The following is a 26,300-nucleotide window of genomic DNA, read 5'->3' as shown; positions in this document are numbered from 1 at the left end:
GAAGATACATGCTACCAAAAGCCGGAAATCATAGAAATCGAGCGTATTTTTCATCTTATGTTTCCCATATGATGTTCAGTAGTGTAAAACTATTGAAACATACCAATTTAAATCTTGAAATCTAAGCTTTTATTGGTGTAATCTACATTACAAATCGAGAAAAGACTAAAAAATAACGATTTTTCAAAACTAAATCATGTCGCAATAAAAAAGTCCACCTCGGTTCGCTCAACTATTCATAAGATAATTAAATACAATCCTAGCGCTAACTTTCAACGTAGGGTTGCATCTGCACTTACTTGCGCTATCTCGATAGAAAATGATGTGTTTTCCTTCATAAAACACCGGATGGATTACAAATAAGTCGATTACAAGGAGTTGGTCACTCCGCAAAAACAAAGTTGGGCACACCTTAGCTCACCCATTGGCACTGTTTGGCACCCATGATTAGACATTTTCATGATCTTTGAGGTTACAGGCAACCAGGTTTGCAATTGATGATTACAGCTAAAATGCTAATTTTTGAAATTATGAAACTATGAGATACTATAATGATAATTTTTATTTGTAAGAAGCAAGAATGGGTGGTAAAGTTTGTGTATGACATACACAATTTATCAATTTTGCTTTCAGAAGGTCACAATTAGCGATTTTATGATCTCTGATTGCTCGCTCATCGCGTTGCTCATCGTTACAGTTAATCGATATTGTGACCCTCTGAAAGCTAAATTAACATGTTTTATGTATCATACAAATACTTTACCTTCTCTTCTTGCATCTTGTCAATAAGAATTACCATTAAAATATTTCATAGCTTCATAAATCCGAAAAATAGCATTTTAGCTGTAATGAGCATTTGCAAGCTTGGTGGCAACACTGGACTATCTCTGCGCCTGGGCAGCGCATGTCTGAAATGTCAAATAATGTTTGATGATGCATTCCAATTTTTGGATTCGGGTAATCGCAACGGCGAATTTTCGCCCATGACCTGCCATAAATTCCCCCAACCGAGATTGAATTTGCCAGCACCGCGCGTCCAAATGCACGAAAAGTAATTAATTCCACGCAACATCGTTGCATCCACATTTTACAACGTACCGGCCGAGTACCTGTTGCGATATGACGAAATTTGCGAAATTGCCTGTAGATTTGTGTGGGAGGTATCGTAAGAAAGAAAGAGAATCGACCCTTTACCAATAGGTGCCTCGGATTGAACAGTTTGAAATCGGCTTTGCTAGTTTTTGCTAGCTTTTATTTGACTATGGCTAAAGAATTGCGACTTCCGATCGTTCCGGTGGCACCGATGCTGAGAGGCGACATCGATGAACACAACCGTCAGCGGGAATAGCATTTCTCTGTGCATTCTAAATGCATCCACCCGCTGCATGATAACACCGCTGAAAAAGCGAAACACTCTCGTCGCATTCTCCAGGGTGACCGTTTTCAAATCCGTTAACGTAAGCAACTTAACCATTTCGTTCCGATTCTTATCGTCCCGTTTGCTTTGTACGGGTTCACTGCCAGGTATCCATCGTTATTCTCCGCAGCCGATTTTGATCCCTGGAATAGTTCCAGCGATTTCAATATCAGCAGCTTGCCCCAGCAGCTGTGCATTTAAAAAACAATCCGATGCATTCCGATATTACTTTCGCCGAAGACTTTGTCAAACATCTGCAGCGGTCGGCGGAACTCGATCGCCTTTTCGAGGAGATCCTTCGGTCGTGCCAGTTTGTCCAGTATCAGTTTGTACAAATGGGGTGCTTCTGGATCATCGCCTTGGCTCGGATTCCACTGCTTGTTGTGTTGCTCCTTCTCCTTAAAAACAAAACATTTGACCTCTGACATTAACCGGGTTGCCGAGAATGATATTATTCACAAGCAAACAAAGCCAGTCTGATGACTGGAACTCTCGGCACTGATGGCACAAAATGAATGTGTATAGTGAACACCCCTTGGTCGATTATGCATTTTAAATTCGTATTAATAAGATTGCACAGAACAAACTTATGATCTTTATTATATGGAAATATAAATTCAGGAAACAATGCGTCATAATAAGTCATAATGCAGTGATGCTAGTTATCAATTTTATCTAGATGCACGCGTCATGTGAAACACGAAATAAAATACGAAGCGTTAGAGAAAAAGTCAAAGGGATTTCAAAATAATAAAGCAACGGCAGCAGACCAGAGGAACATGGTGAGACCGGGCCAATTATTCTTTGTAAATTAAATATCTAAATTAAACTAAATAGGGGAAATCGCTCTAATGTTGGCCTATGGATCTAAGATTGGGCCCATCGCTAGAAATATGCTATTTATCAATTTTATCTAGAAACAATTTTATCTGGGACGGTACTAATGGATATTTTTGGTCGCTATTGAAAATTTAGTCGATTGCTGAGTTTATGCATGGGCCCAAATTAGAAGCATTTAGGCCAACATTACATCCATTTCCCCTATAATTCATTGATTGATTTAACTTTATTAGGGAGGCTTTCAGCCTGGGGCTGGTTCGCCTCCAAGACTCCCCTATAATTGAAAATTTGAAGAAAGAGCAATTTATAAGTATAGTGTTTGTCGGCTTCGACAATAGCTTTGCCTATGATCGTCAGGGAGGTAAACAAAGCACTCTAGCGCTCATTTTTTGTATGAGCGACATTTTAATCTCGACTACTTTTTCGAAGGGACTCATCAGCTTTTGTAAACAATGCATTTGATCGTCGATTTGGTGTAATTGGTAGCTCACTCACGCATACTAACACCACTATCAGGTAGGGAAAAGTTTCCCCTATCTAATGTTACTGTTAGAATGCGTGGGCGAGCTACCAGTTACGCCAAATCGACGAACAAATGCATTGTTTACAAAAGCTGATACGTCCCTTCGAAAAAATAGTCGAGTAATGTAATTTTTTGGAGCTATTTTTCCGTTTTTAAAACCTTATTGGCGATATCCAGCCTTTTCGCTGTTGTGCCATACAATTTGAATCACCCCTATATGCAATGGGTAAGTCACTCCACACACTTAATAGGTGGCATTTTATTCGCAGTGTGTCCCAAGTCCCAAGTGTGCCACAGCCGGTCATTGAGCCGACTGTATTTTTTGGTGAATAGTGAATATTTGGGTATGCTTGGCAACCCGGTATTTCTGACAGTTCGAATGTTTTGAAACAGGCTCGAAGCAGCTAGAGACTGGAATTGCTACGAAACTTTGCTTGCTAGTGGAATTTATGGAAGGACTGCGGAGGAAAATAGTAGCATGAAGAATAACAACGTGAAAAACTCGACAAGAGATACTGCTGCCAGGGAGCCGGGGAAAGTAGACCGCGAGATCGTAAAATGATTGGACACTACCACATAGTTGGTTTCGAGTTCATGTAAATGCCTAGAGAACGATGCAAAGCGATTGTGTGGGAAGTTTGAACGGCTCCCACAGTCGTAAATTTCGTTTGTGCAAAATCCATAGAAAAAGATGACCCCGGGAAAAGTGATCGATTGATCGGATTGTACCCCTACCAAATCAAATTAAATGTTTACTCCGGAAGTATCTTTGCGGAACGCCTTGCTCCAGCATTGTGATCTGCGATCATCATCGTGTAGATACCTGCTATCCCTGCCTCGACAAACAATGGAATCAGCCACAAACCAGAGTAATCCCTTTCTATCTGGAACACTATGCTTCACGACTCAGGTTTTGACTAACCACTCCCATACCTCCTTCCCACTCCCAACCCTCGGTTTTTCCACCTCGTTAATTTTATTTTCCAGTAAATATATAATCATATTCTTTGTACGATTAAAAAACGAAGAATACTGTTTATATCTTGGCCTTGATCTTGGCTTAAATGCGAAAATATTTCTGAACGAATCCAATTCTGTGTCTCAAGGTTTTGATTCTACAAGTTAACCAGAATGTAAACAATGATAGTAATATAGCAGTGTTGCTAGTTTTGTTTAAATGTCATATACATTTCTGACCATGATTGTCAATTAGTGCCCATATTGTGGTGATTCTTTTTTCGGCATACTGTGCCGACTGACCAACCTCTTGCCTATATGACATTAATCGATTGCTTTTATAGCAGCATCACAGCAAATGGAGGCTGTCGACAATTTTCTTCGTAATTGACAGTTGATGGCCGGATAAATCTTTTGCAGTGGAATTCAGTGATTGATATGTAGAAACTATATATTGGCCATTTTTAAGATAAAATTTATTGCTTCATGAAAAATCCCAGTCGGCGCCGCCGGGATGTTCTGAGGCATAACATCTCTGATCACGCCTTCCTTCGGATGGGAAGTAAAGTCGTTGGTCCCCGGTTCATGAGTTGATGGGTCGATAGGTAGGGTCCAGGTGTGGGAGCTGCCTTCCTGGCACGTCGGTAGCATTGGTGCTCAGCACGGAAAGCAAGATCGACGGAAAAAACAAAACCAAAAGGGAAAAAAAAAAAAAATGAAAAATCAGTGAGGCCAGTATTGAGAACAACTGCCACTCAGGATTTCTTTTTATGTATCCCACAGTGGTAATGCTTTCGAGAATTAATTTGTTGTGGAAATGCCCCATTCAATATTCCCCTTATTATTTAAGCCGGGGTAACAAGGCATCAGTGTTGGCAAAATCATCAATCAAATGATATTGCTCATACGCTCTCATACGCTCTCAATATCACACGTGATATTGGAACAAAATATCATGCTTGATATTGATTTTACAAGCTCCTTTGATATTGCGAGACTATTTACAACATGTAAAAATCAAGCTAAGAGTTGACTATGATTCCAGTCCACATCGTTTTATTAGAAAACTGCTACTGCTGCCAGCAGTGACGGTAGTTTTGGGTCGCGTTCAGATGTAAAGCGAATGAAACTCAAACTCACCACCAAACCGTAGAATTTTGTTGGAGAGAATTGTTAGCTACGATATCACCGACAAGCCGACATGAATGATCATACAAATTACAAAGAAATTTCTGATCAAAGCACAAAGCTGACATCTGCCGCCGTGTTCGCGGAACATATTTATCCTAGCCACGAACATGCGTACAAAATTTATGAGTTCGTTCGTGTCTAATCTATTTCGGATAAATTATTTTTATCTAGATAAAACATTTCTATGGTTTTGACAGATGGGATCGCTTCACATTTAAATAGGCCGTTATGGATTCTCGATCAAGAGTTAAGTTTAAGTTTCATGTCGGTTTGTCGGTGACGATATCACAGCTTGTAAATTCATCCGCAGTTGCTTTCTTGTTGATTTTTGTCTTCGAGAATCAAGCGTGATATTAAGGATTGGTGAGATTTGATTTTTTGATATTTTCCCAACACTGCAAGGCATAACATTCATTCGACTAATCAATTAAAGGGTGACGTGTTGAAGGTTTAGTGTTGAACAGCGTGGAAGCAGTTTTGGTAAAATCTAGGCTAGATGTTGAATTCAATTGAGTTTTCCTCTATTATAGAGACTTTCAGCCTTTGGTTGATAATTCTCTTTTAAATTTAATAGGGTACCCTAAGGGAAATCCCAAACTACAATTCAATCGTGCAGTTATCGGTGGAATAGTTGTCTAACCACTGTTTTTGGATCCAGATACTTGTGAACACAGTAATATTTTTTTTCGAACCCATAGACTTCCATCTCGATTTTTAATCAAGATTCAAATCAAAATAACTTCTTAACTGTTTGAAACTGAAGTAACAAATTAACTGCTCGCTTCCATTCAAAGTCTCACCGGGGGGTGCAAAGATGGTGATTTTTTTCTAAAGCAGTCGTACTTATTTAAAATAGCTCCAGTGAATTGAAATTTTGTATTTCGGTTCCATTTTAATACAGATTACGAATATGCATTAACTTCAATGGGGTTCAATATTTTTTTGAAAACAAAAATATTGGTTTTGTACATCACAAAAATATTGGTTTTGTACATCATGTGGAAGAGCTTTGTTTTCTGAACACAACGATATTTTTTTACGATCCCATAGACTTTCATCTCGATTTTTAAACCAAGATTTAAAGCAACATAAAAACTGCACTGTTTGACACTAAACTAACAAATTGACAACTCGCTCTCAAACAAACTACCACCGAGGGGCGCTGAGATTGTGATTTTTGCTAATGTAATCACACTAATTAAAATATTTCCAGTATGTGTGTGTGTATTCAATCTAACCCCCACTGTTCGGCAGTCGTATTATGGAAGAAATTTGCTTACAACCAACCTTGCAGTGGCGTCGCGTCCACATGTGCAACCTGTGCACGACACAGGTGTAAATAATTAAAAAAAAAATGTGCTTAGATTTTTATAGATTTGATGGTCACATTATAGCTGTACTTCTTTACGCCAGACCACAAGTGACCATGAATACACTATTTTATAGTGTGGCTCAATTAAATCTTCAACATTGATTTGCTTCAAAAAGGATATGCATTGATTTCTAAGCATGTCGATATCACTACCATGACAAAACTCGTTAAATAGTGCTTAAAGCGAGGTTTTTTGGGTGGTGGGTGGCAAGTTTGTGAATGGTCAAATGCCTGATGTAAGCCAAGGAGACCTCTTGAAACATACCACAAATTTCCCACAATACATGGCGGTTTGCACCACTAGGTGTAATTGAAACTTTCAGCAGTCACGCATAAAACGGGAGCAACACGGAAACAGCAGTCTGGTACGCTTTGGACGTGTATTCTACTTGCAGACCGGTTTGAATGTGTGAGTTTAAATTAGAAGAACATTTGTGATGTATGGGTGCCTAAAGCGTGCATTTCTCGCTGTGCACTTGGATATATGATTGTAGGCAAAGAGAGTAAAGCTGGGTTTAGACAGGGCAAGTCAATTGATCGAGTCAGTTGAATTCACTGACTTGAACGCGAATTGAACGTGTAAACCATGCCATTCAACTGTGTTGATCAACTCACTTGAACTGAAAAAAGTAGAAGCAGGCTCAACTTTTCAAGCCAATTGAATTCAACTGAATTGATCATTTGACTTGATCTGAATTCTGTTTGTAAACAAATGTGGATGTTATGGTTGCCAGTAATCATTAATTTTCGCTCAACGTTTTGACATCTACGTCGAGTTAGCCTTGTAATAAAAATGAGAATTAGTTAAGTTTTGAAATTCCTCCTACTTCGGTTAGCGCGTAAAGGGCCATACAAGTTTTGTTTACACACGATGATAGGCCCTTCAAATGTTACGTTAGGTAGTGATTAATATAGTAATGGAGAATATATTCTTCGAATTCATGTAGCTAATATGTGGTGGTAAACTATAATAAGGCACGCGACGCCGCTGGATCCTTGATGAAATAATTTAAAGAAAGTTTAGTCCGAGAGTTAGAAAGCGATAGCTCTACTGCAGATTCAGCAACCCATTTCAGAATGCCGAGTAATTCACGTCCATTCCGTGATTACTTTCACATACAATAAGCGCCGCATGTAAACACTACCGTTATCACATGAATAATAGTGTTGCAAACACACTTGCAGATTTTGAAAATTAATGTTTCGTAATGTAATATATGGAAATATGCATTTATGTTTGATTTATAATCAGTTGGATCTCACCAAATTCTGCCTCCGAAAAAACACCTAGTTTGTTCACTCGCGGTAATCGAAAAAAATCTTCCGCGTTGTTTTTACAACCGAACACAACATTTTGAATCACATCATTTGACACCTCATTCGCGTGCATCCTCCGGAAGGCAGAACACCAGCACCAAGAAAAGAAAAAAAAAAACCGGTAAAATTCTTCTTGGAAGGGAGGCAAAGCACCAAAAAGAAGCGAAAAGAAAAACCGACCAATGCGACACCACAGCAACACAACTACTCGAAGCAAATTCTTATCCCAGAGTTTTCATGTTAATTACAACATAACTAAAAAGCTTCTTAAAACGTGATAGATCTTAATTTACACTTATCCACACGCGAAAACTAATATTTTTTTGACAATTAAAAAATATGCGGAAAACAGATGAAATTAGCGCCAGCGAAAAAAAAACTACCGTTCGCGAGCAGAGCCTACTGCGTTTTCGAAAAGATTACCAGAGCTGAGCCAAAAAGTTGAGCTTCTTCGGGACCTTCTGGTCTTAGAGTTACCTTTATGGTATTGCCTTGGAACATTCTTTCAAATTCTGTAAAAATTAGCACTCAAACTAATTAAAGTAGTTCCAGTGTATCAAAATTTATGAAATTTTTAAATTCGTTTCCATTTGAGATGCAGATTTACCTCAATACTCTAAAGAACCCAATTTTGACGACATGAGCATGTTTTAACGACTTGAAGTTCATTTTGACGATATTAAGGTGACTTTGACATTTTTTTAGACCTTGTGGACGTCGAAATCATTTCTTGTAAAGACAATTTTATGTTTTAAAAAGATATTGACGGCGTGACATACTTTTAATTCTAGTCAACCATATTTGGATTGTAGGAAAAACATTTCTCAATTTTTACGCCCTTCATCCCACTTTTCCAACTTCGTCACAAGCTGGTGCTTAGAGCCACACTCGTAGCAGTACTATGCCGTACCATGAAGAACAGATACAGTCTAACAAGCTTTCTACTCTAAACCAAAGCAAGTGAACCTTCTTGTCTCCAAATTGCAACAGAGATGTTATGCTGCGCTCAATTTAAATTTTTCATAATGAAGCTGGTAAACCCTACAACGAAACCCAATTCAGTACCTTGTCCTTGAACTTGCTTTGAATACACCAAAGCTTTCAAAAAAAAAAAACCTCGCTCTATCTCTATTGGAAACATGTAAACAATTTTCTCGTTTGCACAGTCGGACGCAGTCTGCTGCAGCAGATTTTCCCCCATGTAACGAACGCAAACAGCGCTACAATGTAACCGCATTTCGTATTCAGTTCCCCTCTGATGCCGCTCTTCATCATTTGAATTCACTGTAGGTGCCTATAGGATGGAATGTTACACGGCATCCCTCGCGTCCATTATGTCATGGCATTACTGAGGCTGTACCATCACCATCTGCACCTGAAGGACTCATTCACCCCCACGTGCCTCGTTTCGCAAACAGGTGGGAGCGAAAGTAAATTTCAATCTCATGCTTTAATGATTATTTTATGAGATCACGTGACCTCTCTGCTGCAATAAGCCATACACGTTGAGACTGTTAAACACAAATTTGGGTATAGTTTATTAACGATTGGTCAAAAGCCCAATCTTGGAATATTGGGGTCCATGACGAATAACGGCAATCGACTGTTTTCAACAACAGAAACAAATTCGTCAATTTCACTGAGTTTTCCCAAATGCATCTGAACCAATCTGATTCCCCTTTTTCGAATGAGCAAACGCAAACATTTTATCAGCTTCTTATTGTCTGTCCAGTTGGACACCGGAAAACCCCACACGCGACATTCGATTTTACCAAGGGGCAAGTTAATATTTTTGCAGCGAGTAAATTTGAGTACCTTATGATTACTCAATGTTGATCAAAGTAGTCGCACATTCATCAACAAATACGAATAAAAACTGTTTGAATAAACATCAACTGTCAGAGTGATCGTTTTTCGTAATATTTTAATATATTTATACAAATATTGACCAGGCAAATTTAATTAATTTACAGCACATTAGCCTGATATGCTACACACTTAGAAATTATCGCCGATTTCGGTAATTTTTACTGAAATCTGAACAGCTACTTTGAAACTAAATCTCCACTAAAATGACAAGATTTGATCATTTAAACAAGGTTGAACATGTTTTGAAATTATTTTCAAAATCAATGAAGTTTTACCGAACGTTCAGCTGTTCTGATTTCGGTAAAATTTACCGAACACGAAAACAAAATCTTAGTGTGTAAATCTTGAAAAAATTGTATGTTCAGGTTGTGTGAATTAATCCACAAATCCGTCTAAAGTTTTGCGAAACCGTGTTAAGGTCGCTACGGGATATTTTAGCTCAGGTTAGATGATTAACTTGGATAATTGTAGAGTCAAGCGGAAGCCTTTAGGTAAGGGTGGACAATAAAATAGAAAACTAGCTAGATAGATATATAGCTCCACAGAAGATGCCATCAGCAGTGAACTCGTTGTCGAAACATCCAGAAAGGTGTGGACGTTTTAAGAAAATTTGGGGTCTACAATTGTAACTGTATACTACAATAATTCAAATTACATAGATCGAATTTATGAAGAAGGAAATTCAAGAAGGTTACGAGCTTTATTTGAATTGACCGAGGATAAAGGGTTTTGAACAAACAAATATGACTAGACGATGAAACGCTTCTTTTCCATCGATTCTGAGACAAACTGACAACTGGAATTTCCAAGGTCACTCCGCACACCAATCTTGGGTCATCTTTGTTTGTCAGTTTGCCGCAGATGTGCCGATTGTGCCGGTCATAGAGCAAGCTGCGATTGTTTGTAAAATATCCATCCCGGCAACCCGGTATTTCTAACACCTTGAATGTTTTGGTTTGAAATCGCAAGGATAAATCGGATTGAGGATTCAATTAGAGGATGTTCCTGATTATACAATCAAACAGCACGTAATGTTGTGAACAACTTCAATGACAGTTGTCCAGCAGTGCTCCCATTTTCTTTACAATAATCCAATGTATACGAGATTGTGCCGAAGGCATGCCGATGGATGTGCCTAAGCTGTGCCGAATCTAATTTCGGCACAATGTGTTGAGTGACTTACCCCTTGGGAATTTCTTTTAATTAATATTCCAGAGAACCATATGAATCAGGCATTCCTAAATAAATACAAAAGTTATTTTCTTAGTACCACTAAGCTATAGTCGTAATGATGCCACATGATGTTATACTAAAGAAGTAACGGGTTGCCTACAACATTTTTTAATCGATTTTCAGTGGAAAGGCTGAACCTATGTAAAAAAATTATAATCAGGGTAATGCTCCTAAAATAAAACAAAGTTTTTTTTTTATATTATTCTGTTAATGATATTATGATAATTTAATTTCCTCTTCTCAGAGACGTTCAAACACTTGGATTTTTATTACAAATGCAAGCTTCTCCATGTTGATGGTGCTCATTGTCTGCATTCAATTCAGGTGAAAACTGCTTAGTAAGGTTTAGCAGAAAAGGTACGAAGATAATGGGATTTAAGGATAGTGATCCAGTATGATACGTCAATGCATGATGGTGGGTTTGAGACTTCTGGAATGTTTGCTTCGTCAAACATCTGGCGGTGACATTTGGGAAACAAACACGTACAAAAACAGGTTGCTGTGTTACCGTGCATTCAATAATAAGCAACTCGAGTTACTCAGAGTTACTCAAAATTAACTCCAATGTTACTCTTGATTAAAAGCTGGATTTTACTCTCGTTCTGTACACTGAAACAAGGACCATACTATTTTGCAGAAAACACTTATTTTCAATATAACCACGCTTATTACCGTTAAATCTACTATGAATTCAGTATAGTTGACTATGAATGTTAACAAATTTACTATGACTCTATGCACTATACAAAACTATTATCTTTGCTCAAAATGCATAGTAATTTCTCACACACTATGCTGCTGGTTTTGAATTGCTGATAATAGAAAAGCTGTCTTACAAGCAGTGTCCGGAAAACTCAAAAACTCAAAACTCATGCATGAACTTATGCGGATATGAGTTTTGTCTTGCAAAATTCAACGTCGCAAAAATCACCGATGAGTTTTCAGTTTCAAAAATTAATTAATTTATATTTTGGTGTTATTTATTATTATTACTATTGTTTGTACATCAGGGGTTGGAGAACTAATAAACATGCATAATCATGGTATCAATTGACGTTTGAGTGGTTTATATGAGTTTAAAGTTGGGATGATTTTTCAACGTTGTGAGTGGGTGCATAAATATGCATGAGAATCTCAAGCGTGAATTTTGTTTGCCATGTTTGCACGTGAGTTTATTCTCGTAAGGAGACTCAATGAGGAAAGACTGCCGAATCGAAACAGGTTGCCAATTGAGATTTTCACGTCCGGTTGTATTGGTGCGATATATGAGAGCGTGTTAGAAAAAATCCTAGGAAAATACATAACAAATCGCTGTCAAACTCACTTTTACAGATCTAATTTCATACATTTTTTAGGTTAGCCAGATGACATGTATACACTAGACAAAATCATCATGCCGTTATTAAGGGACCTAAACATGATTTTTTGCAATGTGATCAACAAATGACATCTATGTGTCGGACATGTGTTGGAGCCTCCCTTAACTCAGTCGGTAAAGGCGCAGTTACAAAGCAAGACCATGGTGGAGGTGGCTGGGTTCGAATCCAAGTCCGGTCCAAGAATGTTATGGATTGCCACACAATTAAACAAATGCAAAAGTTGTATAGGCATCGAAAGCTCTCAATGAATAACTGTGGAAGTGCTTCTAGAACACTAAGTTGAGAGCACGCAATAAGATAATATGCGATAAGCAATAAGTTTGAAATAGGAGGAGGAGGAATAAGAAGAAGAAGAAGAAGAAGAATAAGAAGAAGAAGAATCATAAGAGGAAGAGGAAGAAGAAGAAGTGTTGGGCAAACATACTTCCTATGTGTGTACACATGAAAGCCATGGGTGACCACACATACCATTCACTTGACACATTCGGTTCATGAGTACTGCTTATGAGTGGAAATTTGCCAATTAAAATGTGTTAAATTTTTCGACTGAAAATCTTTGTAAAATATAAGTAAATTTGATAATTTTTTCTTAATAAGTTTGACCAACAAAAAAAAATGTAGTTCTGGCGCAATAAAACTTCGGAGAATCGATTACCTAAATTTGGGTAGTTGGCTCTTAACGTGTACTGAATCAGTAAATCACAGAGACGATGTTATATAAGAGACGCGCGGAGAGAATAAAAGTAAATCTGGTTGCACGGCCAACTAATTTCTCGTTCTGCAAGGTTTGGCAACCCGCAATTTTGTGTATACTTCAAGTGATTTTTAATTTGAGTGACTGTCGTCTGCTTCAGCATCCCGGTAAAATGAATACTTCTTTAACCGTATCGGTAGTATCGCTATTCAATGGAAGTATTTGAAGACTCAATTTTTGACAACTCTGAGTGAAAACAAATATACCACATTGGAGGGTATACTCTACAGAGCGTTGCACAAAATTATTCAATCTGTGATTGTAGCTTCCTATCATGTATGAGTGAAATCTCTTTTTTGAAGTCTATCACAAATTTCACTATCTTAAAAAATTACACCGGAAACGCCTTGATTTTTGTTACACAGTCTGTGTAGATGTATTTTGTTGTGCTGGAGCAAATATTGTGTGAGAACATAACGAGAATACAGCTAGTGAATAACTATAATATTCCCTGTCCAGTTTCACTTTTCATACGCAAACTTAATTATAATTATTTAAATATCAACAGTTAACCAGCGTCTGGTTGAAGATCTCCTTAATAAAGACAACCAACCTCAACAATTTAATTCAACCAATCTCAATACTTCCCATGCTTTTCTTCGTGAAGCGCTCGTGTTTGTTTACATTGCTCGATTGGAACCGCGTTTGACGGTTCGATTGACACTTTTGGCTTCAGTCTTCGCGCGTCTCTTATTTAACATCGTCTCTGGTAAATCAAGTGTCCATTCGAAGTTTCCTTAAATCTTGCATACACGCTATTTCAAAACCACCCAAATTTGGGTAGAATCCACCCAGATCGGTAAAAACTGAACCTACCCAAAAATGGGTAAACTATGTTCGGAGTGATAAGTTGACAAATGAACAAAGTCGATCGAATTCATGTCGAACTTGTGAATCCGAACATAGTTTACCCATTTTTTGGTAGATTCAGTTTTGACAGATCTGGGTGGATTCTACCCAATTTTGGGTAGTTGGGAAATAGCGTGTACAGTACTGTTGAGCATTTTATATGATGCTACACCACAGCACACATTTTCTGACCTTGCTCTGTTGCAACTTTAGGCTGTTGTGACCCTGCCCTAAAAACAGTACACTGGAGTCGCTTTTTACGCGGGTGATACGTCCCGCGTAAAAAAAAACCGCGTAAAAAAAACCGCGTAAATTCCGGAATCCGCGTAAAAAAAACCGCGTAAATTCCAAAATCCGCGTAAAAAAAACCGAGTAAAAAAAGACCGTGTAAGAAAAAAACCGCGTAAAAAGCGATATACCGCGTAAATTCTGAAATCCGCGTAAAAAAAACCAAAATCCGCGTAAAAAAAAACCGCGTAAATTCCGGAATCCGCGTAAAAAAAAACCGCGTAAATTCCTAAATCCGTGTAAAAAAAAACCGCGTAAAAAAAAACTGTGTAAAAAAAAACCGCGTAAAAAGCGACTCCAGTGTAATCAAATTAAAAATAAGGTTAAAAGTGGTTAGAAATTGAAATCTTACTACTATATATATGCACCTACCTCTAGACCTGAAACGTGAAGTTCAAATAAACAATCTGCTAATTGTTTAAACACGTCTCCCAGATCGTGGTGGCTATCTCACGACAGCGAGGGCCATCATCTCGCAAAATCAGTTTGTTTCGTTATTCGACTCAGCGTCGCGTCATCGGCAGAAGCAGTGTAGAATCATTGCCTTCTTGCCTCGAGGAAAGTCGGGGAAGCGACACTTGAACATTCAAGAGATGGAACTAACTCAAACAGAAACAGAGAGAGAGAGAGAGAGATAGATAGATAGGGGGATCTGGAGGGGGAGGATAGCATGAATGATTCAATGTATGTAAACATAAGATTGTAGGTACAAAGCCGGCTCGTTTGTCAGAGGAGGCGATTGACTGTAACGGAGCAAATGGTGGAATGATTAATTCAGGATGCGCCGAGTAATTACCCTAGGATGGGTACTTTAGAAAAGAGATTGCATCGATTGATTTCAAATTTGCTTTAAACTGGCGTTGGATTTTGTGGCGTCATACGTGACCGCACCAGCATGTGCTGATGAATTAAGAAGTAGCACTTTCGAGCGGTTGTTCAATATTATCTTACCACCTCGCTGTCGCTGTGAGTACGAACGTCTCATTGGGAATCATCTGGGGATGATACTTGAAGCGAAGTGTAATTTGTTTTGATTTGCAAGAATGATTGGCTCCATTGTTTACATTTTTCATTCTCGTATGGTGTCTAATTTTTGTGAATTAATAAACAGGGTTGTAATTTGAGAGCCCGCGCCGGTGGTGTGGTGGTAAGCGTGACTACTTTCTCACCCCAATGGGTCTGGGTTCAATCCCAGCCGAGGTCGGTGGGATTTTTCTGAGGAATAAAAATCTCTGGTCACGTCTTCCTTCGGAAGGGAAGTAAAGCCGTTGGTCCCGGCCCATGTGTGTTGAATGGGTGCGATATCCTACGCGTCAATGGATGGCAATCGATGTCCGTCGGTGATTGGCACTAGATTGCGGAACAGAGACCGGCGTTAAATAAAGGAATGAAGATTGTAATTTGAGTACTACAGCAGACTCACTTAACATGCTTGTCACTTGAGAGCCGTAGCCAAACATTCAATACCAAAAAATACAGTTACTGTTATTATCTATCATCAAGCATTTCTAACTCATTTGAATGATCCACACTTTTCCATAATACACATAATACAGGCAAAAACCAACAGGCTCAGTGATGATAGTAGCTTAGTTTTCATAACTTAGCTGAGTTTTCAATTGCAGTAAAACGTAATTCGTAATTGGTGCGTAGTTGTAAATTTCTGTCGTGCCTAATTAATATTCGAATAATAAGGATATCTAAACTTGCAACATGTGCAACATGACAGTGAAATATAGTTTGTAGCTCAATTATTTGATTAGAAATGACATATAATGCAATTGAAGGCTTCATATTAGACCGAGGTAACCTATTGTCCTATTTTCAATGAACAAGTGAAGTGCCAATCTCCCGTAAAAATCGGTCAGTATGATCGTCTGGAATTTATTCAAAGTACCAGAATGTTTATGAATTACATGTTTAAATAAATTATATAAATTAAATAACTCGTTAGCGTTGTTTAAATCGTCCAAACGTTAAGAAAAGTATTGACACAGTGTGCCCAAAAAGTTTGAGTATCCATTAGGCAGCATTTCAAAAATTAAGTTAAATCGTTGGTAAAATACTGCAGAAAATATTTTTAGAATTACTTTTTAAACTGTTACTTAAAAAAAAGAATGAAAAGCAAAGAATCAAGCAACTTTGATGGGATGGATTTTTTTAACTACTAGCGAAGACAACAAATCAAGAAGACTGGCAACTCTTCCATTTTCTCATACTAACGCTATGAGACAGGTACAATCGCGTCATCTGCCGCTCAAAGGTAAATGCTTCGAACGAATTTGATAGCAAAGATTACATCCTTAGAAGAAGGGTTTGTGTATTTGCTCATTTTTCTATGCGTTGCTTCCACCTTCACTCAAGCGCAACGCCATTGTATCTGTCGCTTGGATTCTGGCAAAGTTGCCAGTCTTCTTGATTTGTTGTCTTCGCTACTAGTCAATGTAGTCCTTACTTTTTGATGCAGTACCATAATATGTCTTAAAGATTTTAATAGTTCAAAATAATTCTAATATTGCCCTGAGGTTGACCAGACTTACAATGTAATTCTTGACATCATAGTAGGCAGTAGGCAATTTTATTTTAAAGTAAAATTCACCAGGCTGGCGTAAAAATCAAAGCCTAACATCGTGGTATTAACACATATGTAGTTTACTTAAACTACAGGTAACTCAACTGTTTGCATTGCCATTACGAATCATTTTATTATACACACCAAAAAATTCTGAATTTTACTGGCGATGTAAACATCCATGCATGCAAACATTCATACATGTAAACTTCCTTTTCACGTAAACTAGCAGCTTGCAAGAAATGTTGCAAACAAAAGTGGACAGTTTCATACAATATATGGAATATTGCATGACATGTCTCATAAATTTACACGATCTATAATCTAAACTTGTGTGATATATGACGCTCCATTTATGTGCATCATAGTAACGGAAATTTACACTACTTTTTTTTTGCTGTGTATGACTAAAATGAAAGTCTGAAAGCGGAATTTATATATTTCTTGGGTCCCTGATCATAAAACTTTTTGTTAGTCTGAATTTACATGGAACTCTTTACAGGATATCTTCGTCCTTTTCAGAGTATCATTTGAATCATCCTAGAATTCCATCATATTTCTTTTCTGGATTCCCCTAAAATAATCTTAATAATATCCAAACGTTTTTAGTAGAGTTCTCTTGTTATCTTTTATAAATCACCCTCCGGTTCCACAACTCCCCCAAGCTAGCAATAATTTCCAAGAATTGGCATAATTTTGTTTTCATCTTTCTCTATGAAATTCTATTAGAATATTCTTAATAATTACCTTGGCATACTTTTCAGAATGACCGTCACACTATTTTCAGACTTATCCGATAATTCCCTTTGAGCTGCTTTCTAGATAAGGTCAGAATTGTTTTTGAAATCCTTTTTGGTATTTGCTAAGTACTCAAATACTTTGCCAAAATGGCATGGAAAGTCTCCCAGAAATTGCCAGATGTTCTTTTGAACAGAATTCCATTGAAATTATTCTCACGATTCGTATCAGCATACTCCTTAAGTTTCTTAATAAAAACTTTCTTTGATTTCTCTTCCGAACTCTATTTCCATGCTTCACAATATCTCCATGCAATTGTCATCAGAGTTTTTAAAAGACAACTGACACTGTCTTCAACCAGAGGTAGCACAGACTTAAAACTTTACACTAGGCCAGTAGGGAAATCTTCAGGTTGTGATAAATTCAACTGGCTGGAGCGAGAATCGAACCCTCACGTCGTGGCACTCACAATACGCTTGAAAGACGGGTGACACCGCACGACCACGAAGCTTACAAAGATGGATGGAACTCTACTCAGAATTAACTTGAAATTATCCTTTGGTTTCGCAAAGAATTTGCCTCAAACTTCACTCTAAACAATTTTCAACATCACCTTAAAATTCTGAAATTCTAGGGCAATTCAGAATTCTAAAGAAATTTAGATTGCTGTAACTCAATATTCACAGGTACTTAAAAAAATGCTAAAAATTGTCAGATGCCTTTCAAATTTTCCCTATAAATTATCCTCAAAAATCTCACAAACATACCTAAAACATTGGTGTAGCTAATGGGGATGCCAGGGGGGCCAGACCCTCCTGAATGATCTAGGCCCTCTGCAGATTTATGTTATCTGGACCCCCTCCAGAATTAACTAGGCCCCCTCAAGATAAATTGTCTAGCTACGCCAATGACTTCAAAGTCGTGATGGTTGTCTAGATTCAAAAGCCTTGCAAATTTTCCAAGGTTGAATTTATTGTTTTCAATCCTGAACAGTTTTCAATTTCTCTAAATTAAAAAATTATGAAAATTCCTCCATATTGAAAATTTCATTTTTTTATATAGAAAATAATCAAAAATTTCAATTAAACAAACACTATTTTTAAAAGTTTGAAGATTTTTTTCAGCGAATAATCTTTAGAAAATGGATCCATTTTCATGATTCTGCAACCCATTAACATGCAAACATGTAGCAATTCCATGTACTATGTTGAAATAATTTCCAACGTTGATGGCCTTTATTAATTAAAGATGCAGTTTTTATTTTTTGATTGCTATCAATTGCAACGATATTTTTAAAGCAACATGTTTGAAAAATCTGGAACATATTTTAAAAAACTGGAAATATACGTGATCTGTCTGTGTATATGACCGAAAATCTGGAAAATCCTGATAAATCTGGAATACTGGCAACGCTGGCAACAACAGTGTCGGATAAAAGCAACGAATAATGCAAAACGTCAACAAGGTTAAGGATTGCCAGTTCTTCTGAGAAAAACATCGACAACGTGTGGCCAGCTATTTTATTTCTCTTCGCGTTTTTATTTAATGTTTGGAAGATTTTATGTAAGTTATGCTGTAACTCCAATTTATCTTAAGATTATGCACACACAATTATAGCCGACTTCAAAATGAAATGAGTTTACTGAACTCTGATCCAAGTTGTCACTTAAAAATCATTAATTTGAATGAATCATAAATCTGACATTGTGGTTAAACTTGATATCGAGGTTTGTTCTGTTTGTGCGGGAAAATATTTAATAATGTTCACATTTGAAAAAAAAAATGCGATTTGAAAATCCCACCTCTAGAGTAAACGATGATCATAAAATCAGTTCATCCATTGTGGATACTCTTAGGGGCTGTTCATAAACTACGTAGACCTTTTTTGCAAGGTTTTGACAATCGTCCATACCATTTTTTGGAAATTTCTATGAACCATAGCCACTCACCAGCCCCCCTCCCCCTACGTAGTTTATGAACAGCCCTTTACAAATACCCAGATGAATAACCTTTATCGCACATAAACTGGCTCCCATCCATGATCCAACATTTCACTGTAATAAACAAAACGATCTGCCACCATAAATTCCGCCACCGAACCAATAATTTGGGAATCCGGGTTCAGTGGATTACACCGCGCTTCTACCGGGGAGTGCAATGGCAATTGCGTTAGCCGAAATCGCACCGTGAATGGGTGATTAGTTAGCTCCACCCCGGCAGCTTCAGTCCATCAGTTGAAGACTCCGAACATATACGAGCACGTGCATTGAATTAGGGAAGCCGATGGATCCCATCCCCAGCGTCGTCCGTCAGTCGGTCGTTTTCGCACATGGCGTACCTACTCTGTTTTGACTACCGACATTCGGCAGCGGTAGCTAATTGTCAAAACAGAACACGATTTTCGTAGGTGGCGAGCCGCCTTCCGCAAACTTTGGCAGGTGAAATAATGGACTCGAAATTGTGTCACTGGCACTACCGGCGAGGAGAGGACAAGGAAAATAGACAAAATAGAAAGTGATTGAATAGTGAATTTGTGTGGATTTTGAGTTCTTGTTCAGTTAGTGATCCAAGCAGGCGTTTTCGGTTTTTTCCATTAGAAGGAAGTCAACGATGGAAGTGTGCTGCCTAAAAATGGCATCCAGATGCAGGTAAATAATTGTTATTTGTATGGGAAATTTACATTAATAGTGACACAGCAAACACGGTAACGCGGTTGGTCACAAATAGCTGTAATGGATTGATCTGTTTACTAGATTTTGCTGGGAATGGAGCACGTTCGCATTTCTACTTTTGATTGTTTGTTCTCAGTAGGCCACGTGTTTTTAGGAGCGATTTTCCCAACCGAAACGAACGGCTTATGGCGTGTTAGTTGTTCTAATGGCAGTAGCAGGGAAAACTTCCGGTCTGGTTCCGGCTAGCGCAACCCGTTCAAGGTCGGAGATGACCGGAAGCACGCAAATTACCCAAAACGATTCAGCAGGTATATACTTAGCAACAGAGCATGTAAATCACCATTTCCTCCCGGTGAGAATATAATCCGATAGACACATTCAAGCTCGTTGAAAACCATTCCAAACCAGGTAATGACAAGCCGTTGAGCCTCTTGTTGTTTATGGCGGTTTTTTTATTTCACCATCTCATCAGCATTGTGTATAAAACAACTTTGATTTGGGAACAACGAACAAAATTCGTTGTTTTGCCTCGCTTTTTATTTCGATTGTGACACTGAACAATGAAAACAAATCCCGCCATTGACCTTGACATTCACGTTCCCGCATAAGTTCGCGGTCTGACGTCCGACTGCATGCACGAAGAAGAAGATAAAAAGCAGTGAAACAGTGGTAAATTGCATTCATGGTTAGCTGTATGGAGAGGGGAGAAATTTGGTTTAATGGCGGTAGTTTTACGAGCTCGTTATATTTTATTCCATTTGCGGGCAATGCTGATGAAATTGTGACATAAAACATGTACTGTTGAAACTACTTTGCATGACACAGTGCCATTAAACTTAATTTATTCCCAAATCAGTAGTTTATTTTCTCTGTAGAATCTATCAATTTTTCCTCAGAATGGTTACTGCAACAGTTCAAAAACATAGCACCTAAAATTGACGCTCCTCCATTGCAGCAATCAATCGATCGATTTATTAATCAAAGATAATTGATCGCCAATTGTGCTCGTCAAACCGTCAAACAACAATATCATCGCTCAGGCTATTGCGGTGGTGGTAGCCAATCCCCTTTACAGTGGCGAATGGGATGATCTCTCCGCTCCGTCGTCGTGTCGCCTAGTTAGAGGCTAGAACGCAGTAGGCGCGCAGGTTTAATTGAGGTGATGAATTGCCCTCTCGGCAGCACAGCCTACTGGATCATGCTCGCAGAGAGCTCGGAGTGCGGTTTTTCACTAACTTTTTTCCCTCCGGAACGAACCGACGGCTGGATGTTCTGTGCGACTCTAATCGGTGCTCCTCTGGATGGCATGAATCTGTTTGCTTATAAATACCACATCGTCGTCGAAGCGCTTCATTTATCAGATAGCGATCGTTTGGGTGCAGGGCCGACCAACAACCGACTGACACAACAATCTATCACAAACATGGGGTGATGATAGTGGAGGTATATCTATCTAGCTTGGGTGCAACACGGGGGAATAGGTTAGGTTGCGGGTGAGTTATTCGAACGATTCGTTCTGGAGCTTGGGGATTGCGCGAAAAACTAGCGATTGTTATTTATTAGATTTACGTAACGATGACATAGTGCATTTTGTTGTCGTGATAACCAGGAATTAACAATAGTAAATTAATATTTTTCTAGATAGAGTTTCTATTTTTCCTTTATTATTGAGATTTTTAGCCTGTTAAAATAATAGAGTGATAACTAAAATGAGAAAAATTGGCATAATTAAAGAAGTCATCTTCCAAAAGCAGATAGAGCAGAAGTTCACAGGCGTCCATGTGCTTATCCCATTAACGCCCAATGTGTTTCACGATTTACAAACATCAATTAATTAGGTTAGGTAGAGCAACGTAACGTTCCAAAATAACCTTTAAATTGTGTTCTCAATATCTGATTAATTTTCTTCTAAGAACAAACTAATTTCACTTAGTCAGACCCATATTATCAGAGCTGGTAGCAAGTAACTTGGTCATTTTTCTCAAGCCGGTCACTTAAAAGTCACTTTGTCCAATTAAAAGTTACTAAAGTCAGTTTTTTGTTTGTACAGATGGTCACTAATTTTGTTTTTTTTTTGTTTTAGTTTTAAAAAAATGATTTAATTTTTTCTGTTAATAGACACTTTATGTAATAATCATCCCTTCATTCTTCAATGCGAAATTTAGGAGGGGAACTTGTTTATATTAAGACAAGCCTCTTTAATAAAAACAAAAACAACTTATGAAGAGGAGCAATTGCCATGCACGAGGTTCTCAAAACCCATATTTTTGTACTCATCCAGAAGTTCCAGCTATGAAATAAGAAAAATCGATCGGAAAATGTAAAATTTATTGAACCTTTATCAGCGCTGCGTGCTGTCACCAGTATCAATTGACGTAATATTTGTTCTAGCACAAGGGGTAGGTCACTCCACACACCAATCTTGGGTCATTTTTTTCTCAGTGTGCCGCAGGTGTACCGATTATGCCGGCAGTGCCGGTCATAGAGCAAGCTGTGATTTTTTTTTTAAATACGAATATTATGATATTGCCAATTCAGAGAAAAATTAGCATTTGGCGCCAGATTGTCAGCTTTCTTAGCATGCTATGGCTGTCAGTTGCGTTGAATTATTTTCCCTGAAACGGCAATATATTCGGCAACCAGGTATTTCTGACAGCTTGAATGTTTGGTTTGCAATCACAAGAAACACATCGATCTAGCGACAACTAAGGAGGAATGGTGGCGAGATGGACCGTGAGGACAGGACATAACAAAGAAAAAAAAAGGAAGAATGCAAAGAAAATAACATCGAAAAATATTTGGAAGGAGCAACCGCCGTTCATAAGATAACAAAATTCGTATGCATTAGGGTTTTGTTATGTCCTCAATGGCAGACCAGATTCCCAGCCTTTCGAGATGTGAAAAGCAATGGGCTGAAAGCGGTGTGGAACAATCTTGGAGACTGAATATAGAGGACGATGAGTATGACTTCTGTAGTTTGTTTTGTGTAAGTTGCACCATTATTTGAATTACGAGTACTATTAGATTCTGATCAACTACCTCTTACTCTTGAGTCCTCGCTGAATTGCTGGTTCCTCTGGTATATTTACTGAAATATACAGTCAAACAGCACGTATTGTTGTGAACAACTTCAATGACACCTGTTCAGCAATGCTTCCATTCAGGCTTGCTTCCACTCACTTGCTATAAAAACATGATTTTCTGAATTTTGAAATCATTAGCTGTTATAATCATATTTTGTACTTGTTAGATACAAGAAGAGGTTGAAAGGCAAGTTTTTGACACATGAAACCTGTCAAGTTCGCTTTAAGATAGTCACAATCAGCAATTTGCCGACTCGCGAGCGCTCACTCTGAGTGAACGCTCACGAATCATAAGATCGCTGATTGTAACACTCTGGTAGCGAAATTGACAGGTTTTATGAGTCAAACACTTGCCTTTCAAACTCTTCTTGTATCTACCAAGTACAAAATCACATTATAACATCTAATGATTTCAAAATTCAGGAAATCATTTTTTTATAGCAAGTGAGTGGAAGCAACCCTGCTTCCATTGTATTTAATGAACAATCCAATGCCTACGAGATTGTGCCGAAGGTGTGCCAAATCTATTTTCCGTACACTGTGCTGAGTGACTTACCCCTAGCACTGAATTTCACTTCTGATGGGTCCACACAAATTTATATTTGCCGGGCACAGAACGCTTTTCATAACACATTTGAAGACGTATTTTTGTTTCAAACGTTTAATTATGAATTGGTAATAGTTCCATTCCACATTTACGGGCGATGATTGATTTTGGATGAAGACAGAATATTTCTCATGTTGTATTTTTGCACCGATATTTTGATTATATGTGTGCATTGGAATCTATCAGGGTCATTTATTTGGAAGGCTCAATCGCGTTAGCTTTACGGAGCCGACAGTTCATTGTGCATAGCAGTCTAGATGGGCGTCCAAAAATTTCCTTATGCATTAGAGGATTATTAGACAACCTCCTCTAGATCGAAATTTCTGCGCCCAAAAAATCACTCTGTGTAGCTGAGTTAACACCAAAACAAGGATGGTGGCAAGTGACTCCAGAAAACAAAAAAAAAAATAGACTTTACAGTTGATTAAGCGCAATACAAACAAATAAAATTTGAAAACGGGAGAAAGGTAAATTAGTGACTTTAGTGACTTTTAATTGAACAAAGTGACTTTTTTTTTAATTTTAGGTACGGAGTTAAACACTTGCCTACGACTAAAAATCTCCTAAATAAAGCAAAAAAAAAAATAATAGCTAGGGTCCATTTGAAACCGGCTTTGCTATCTATCACTTAGATAGAAACAATTAATGATATTTCTTTGTTATATTTCTGCACGATGACACTGTTCCATGATTCGTTGAAGGGGAAAGACTCCATCCTCTTCTGCGTTCCTCCGGGATGTGACCGAGCCGAGATTTGCACTGGTGTGAGATAGAGACACCAAGTATCTATGTCTCTCTCTCTCACACACACCAATCCAATTGCGCTAAACAAGGCCACCGTTCGATGCGAGAATAATTTGCATGACGGCAAAGATAGGGAAAATTTCAACTTTTACCGCTACTGCTTGCTGCTAGTACCTTGATCCGTCAGATAAAACGTTTATATCATGAAAACAGTAATAAAATTTTCACTTTTTATTTGTACATTTTCAAAAATTTTTAATGGCTAATAGTAAAGCAGTAATTTTAGAAAATTTGTAGAGTTATTTCCTATCGATTGGCGTATTTTGATTTTAATTTAATCTATAAATGACAATGTTATAACCGTTCAAAATTTAACATCTTTTCGTGACGGTTGCTATGTTAAACTTTCGATTTATTTGTATATGAGGAAATGGAAACACTAGTTGAAAGAGTATCAAGCACAAGAACTTTTTAGAGATTAATGAATTAACATATTCAAAAAGATAAAAGTCGCTCACAATTCTGACATATTTACGAGGAGGGCGACTCTATCTAAGATGCAGGAAAATGTTTGCTTTGCTGTTGTGAAATGCACTTGCGCTTAATAGATATAAACACGATTGATTATGATTTTGAAGATTTCCTGCAAAAAGGTGTAGAGCGATGCGAGTATATGGGTTTAGATGCAAGAGATGAAAAAATATTTTTCGAAAATTGATTCGCTAGTGTGAGATTTTTCGACCATTTAAAATCTAGATTTAGATGTGTCGCACCCCTCGCATATTTGCGCAGGCAGGCAATAATTATTTTGATTGTTTAAAAATCGCTATAACTCGGTATAAAATCTCAAAATTGGTATTCTGTGGAGCCTTATCGATATCAAGTTCGAAAATCGGTACAAATACCGATAAACCGGTATATCTGGCAACGCTGGTTGTTATGTCAAAATTCAAATTCATGCAGGTCACACTTAGAAAAAAGCATGTAAATTTAGGTGCTCTGAGAGTGACATATACGAGCGTCATTTTTGACATAAATTTGAGTCATAACAGATGCGAAATATAGCACCATCAAACGTACTTTTCGTCGAGCAACGAACTTTTCAGTCTTGGAGCACTTAATATTACATGAGATGTTTGTTTACGTCTCATCTTTTATGTCAAAGACGGATTCCGTCACGTGTAAAATTAGTTATTTTTAAGTGTGCAGTTGGTCTATCTATTAGGGTTGTCTTCATTTTCAGCACTGATTGGTGATTGCTCCGGGATCTAAAGAACTTTTATGACTCAAAATCTTACATTTTTGTTTGCGTCTGGGTTCTTGAAAATTTTATAGGTGTAGAATTATATCTTTTTTTTCTAGGCCTATTTTTTTTTAAGTTCATGTCAGACCTTGAAATATTTCCCTAAATTCTAGAGTATCAAATATTTTATACGCGCGAAATTATTGAAAATTTGGCCATGTCAATTCTGGATATAAAATTCTTATATAGAACCTTTCATTTTTTCTTAGTATATAATCTTATGAATTTCGCTAAAACACCAAATTGAAATTTTATATTGAAAATAAGTTATGTCAAGTACCTACACACTAAGAAAGATTTATTTAAATTTAGGTGCTCTGAGACTGACATATACAAGCGGAAATTTTGACAAAAAATTGAGTCATAATAGAAGAGAAATTCAGCAAAATAAAACGTTGTTCGATGTTTTTTCCGTCTCATTCTTTATGGCAAAGATGCATTCCGTCACTTAACACGTGAGTAATTTCTAAGTGTGTATATTAAAATTATATTTTTTTCTGTGATCTCTTTCTCAATCCTTAGCAGTGTTGGAAAAATCATTTTCAAAAAAAGTTCTATCACAGCTCATTGCAGAGATAAATCCCAAAGGAAC

General features: G+C 37.6%; 1 protein-coding gene across 2 annotated transcripts in view; it reads left to right on the top strand.

The window, feature by feature from the left end:
* Positions 1-26,300, top strand: part of LOC135713711 (M-phase inducer phosphatase-like) — a 76,729-nt gene that overhangs the window by 22,028 nt on the left and 28,401 nt on the right. For both annotated transcript variants that reach the window (XM_065236919.1, XM_065236920.1), the window contains exon 2: positions 19,691-19,947. In XM_065236919.1, the coding sequence (XP_065092991.1) occupies positions 19,910-19,947 (38 nt within the window). In that variant the 5' untranslated portion in view covers positions 19,691-19,909. The remainder of the gene's footprint in view (positions 1-19,690; positions 19,948-26,300) is intronic.

This window comes from Ochlerotatus camptorhynchus, unplaced genomic scaffold (assembly GCF_037179485.1).
Source record: "Ochlerotatus camptorhynchus isolate MF236.1 unplaced genomic scaffold, CSIRO-AGI_Acam_v1.1 ptg000577l, whole genome shotgun sequence".
Taxonomy (NCBI): Eukaryota; Metazoa; Arthropoda; class Insecta; order Diptera; family Culicidae; genus Ochlerotatus; species Ochlerotatus camptorhynchus.
Note: the sequence above shows the minus strand (reverse complement) of the source record. Positions and strands in the feature narration are given on the sequence as shown.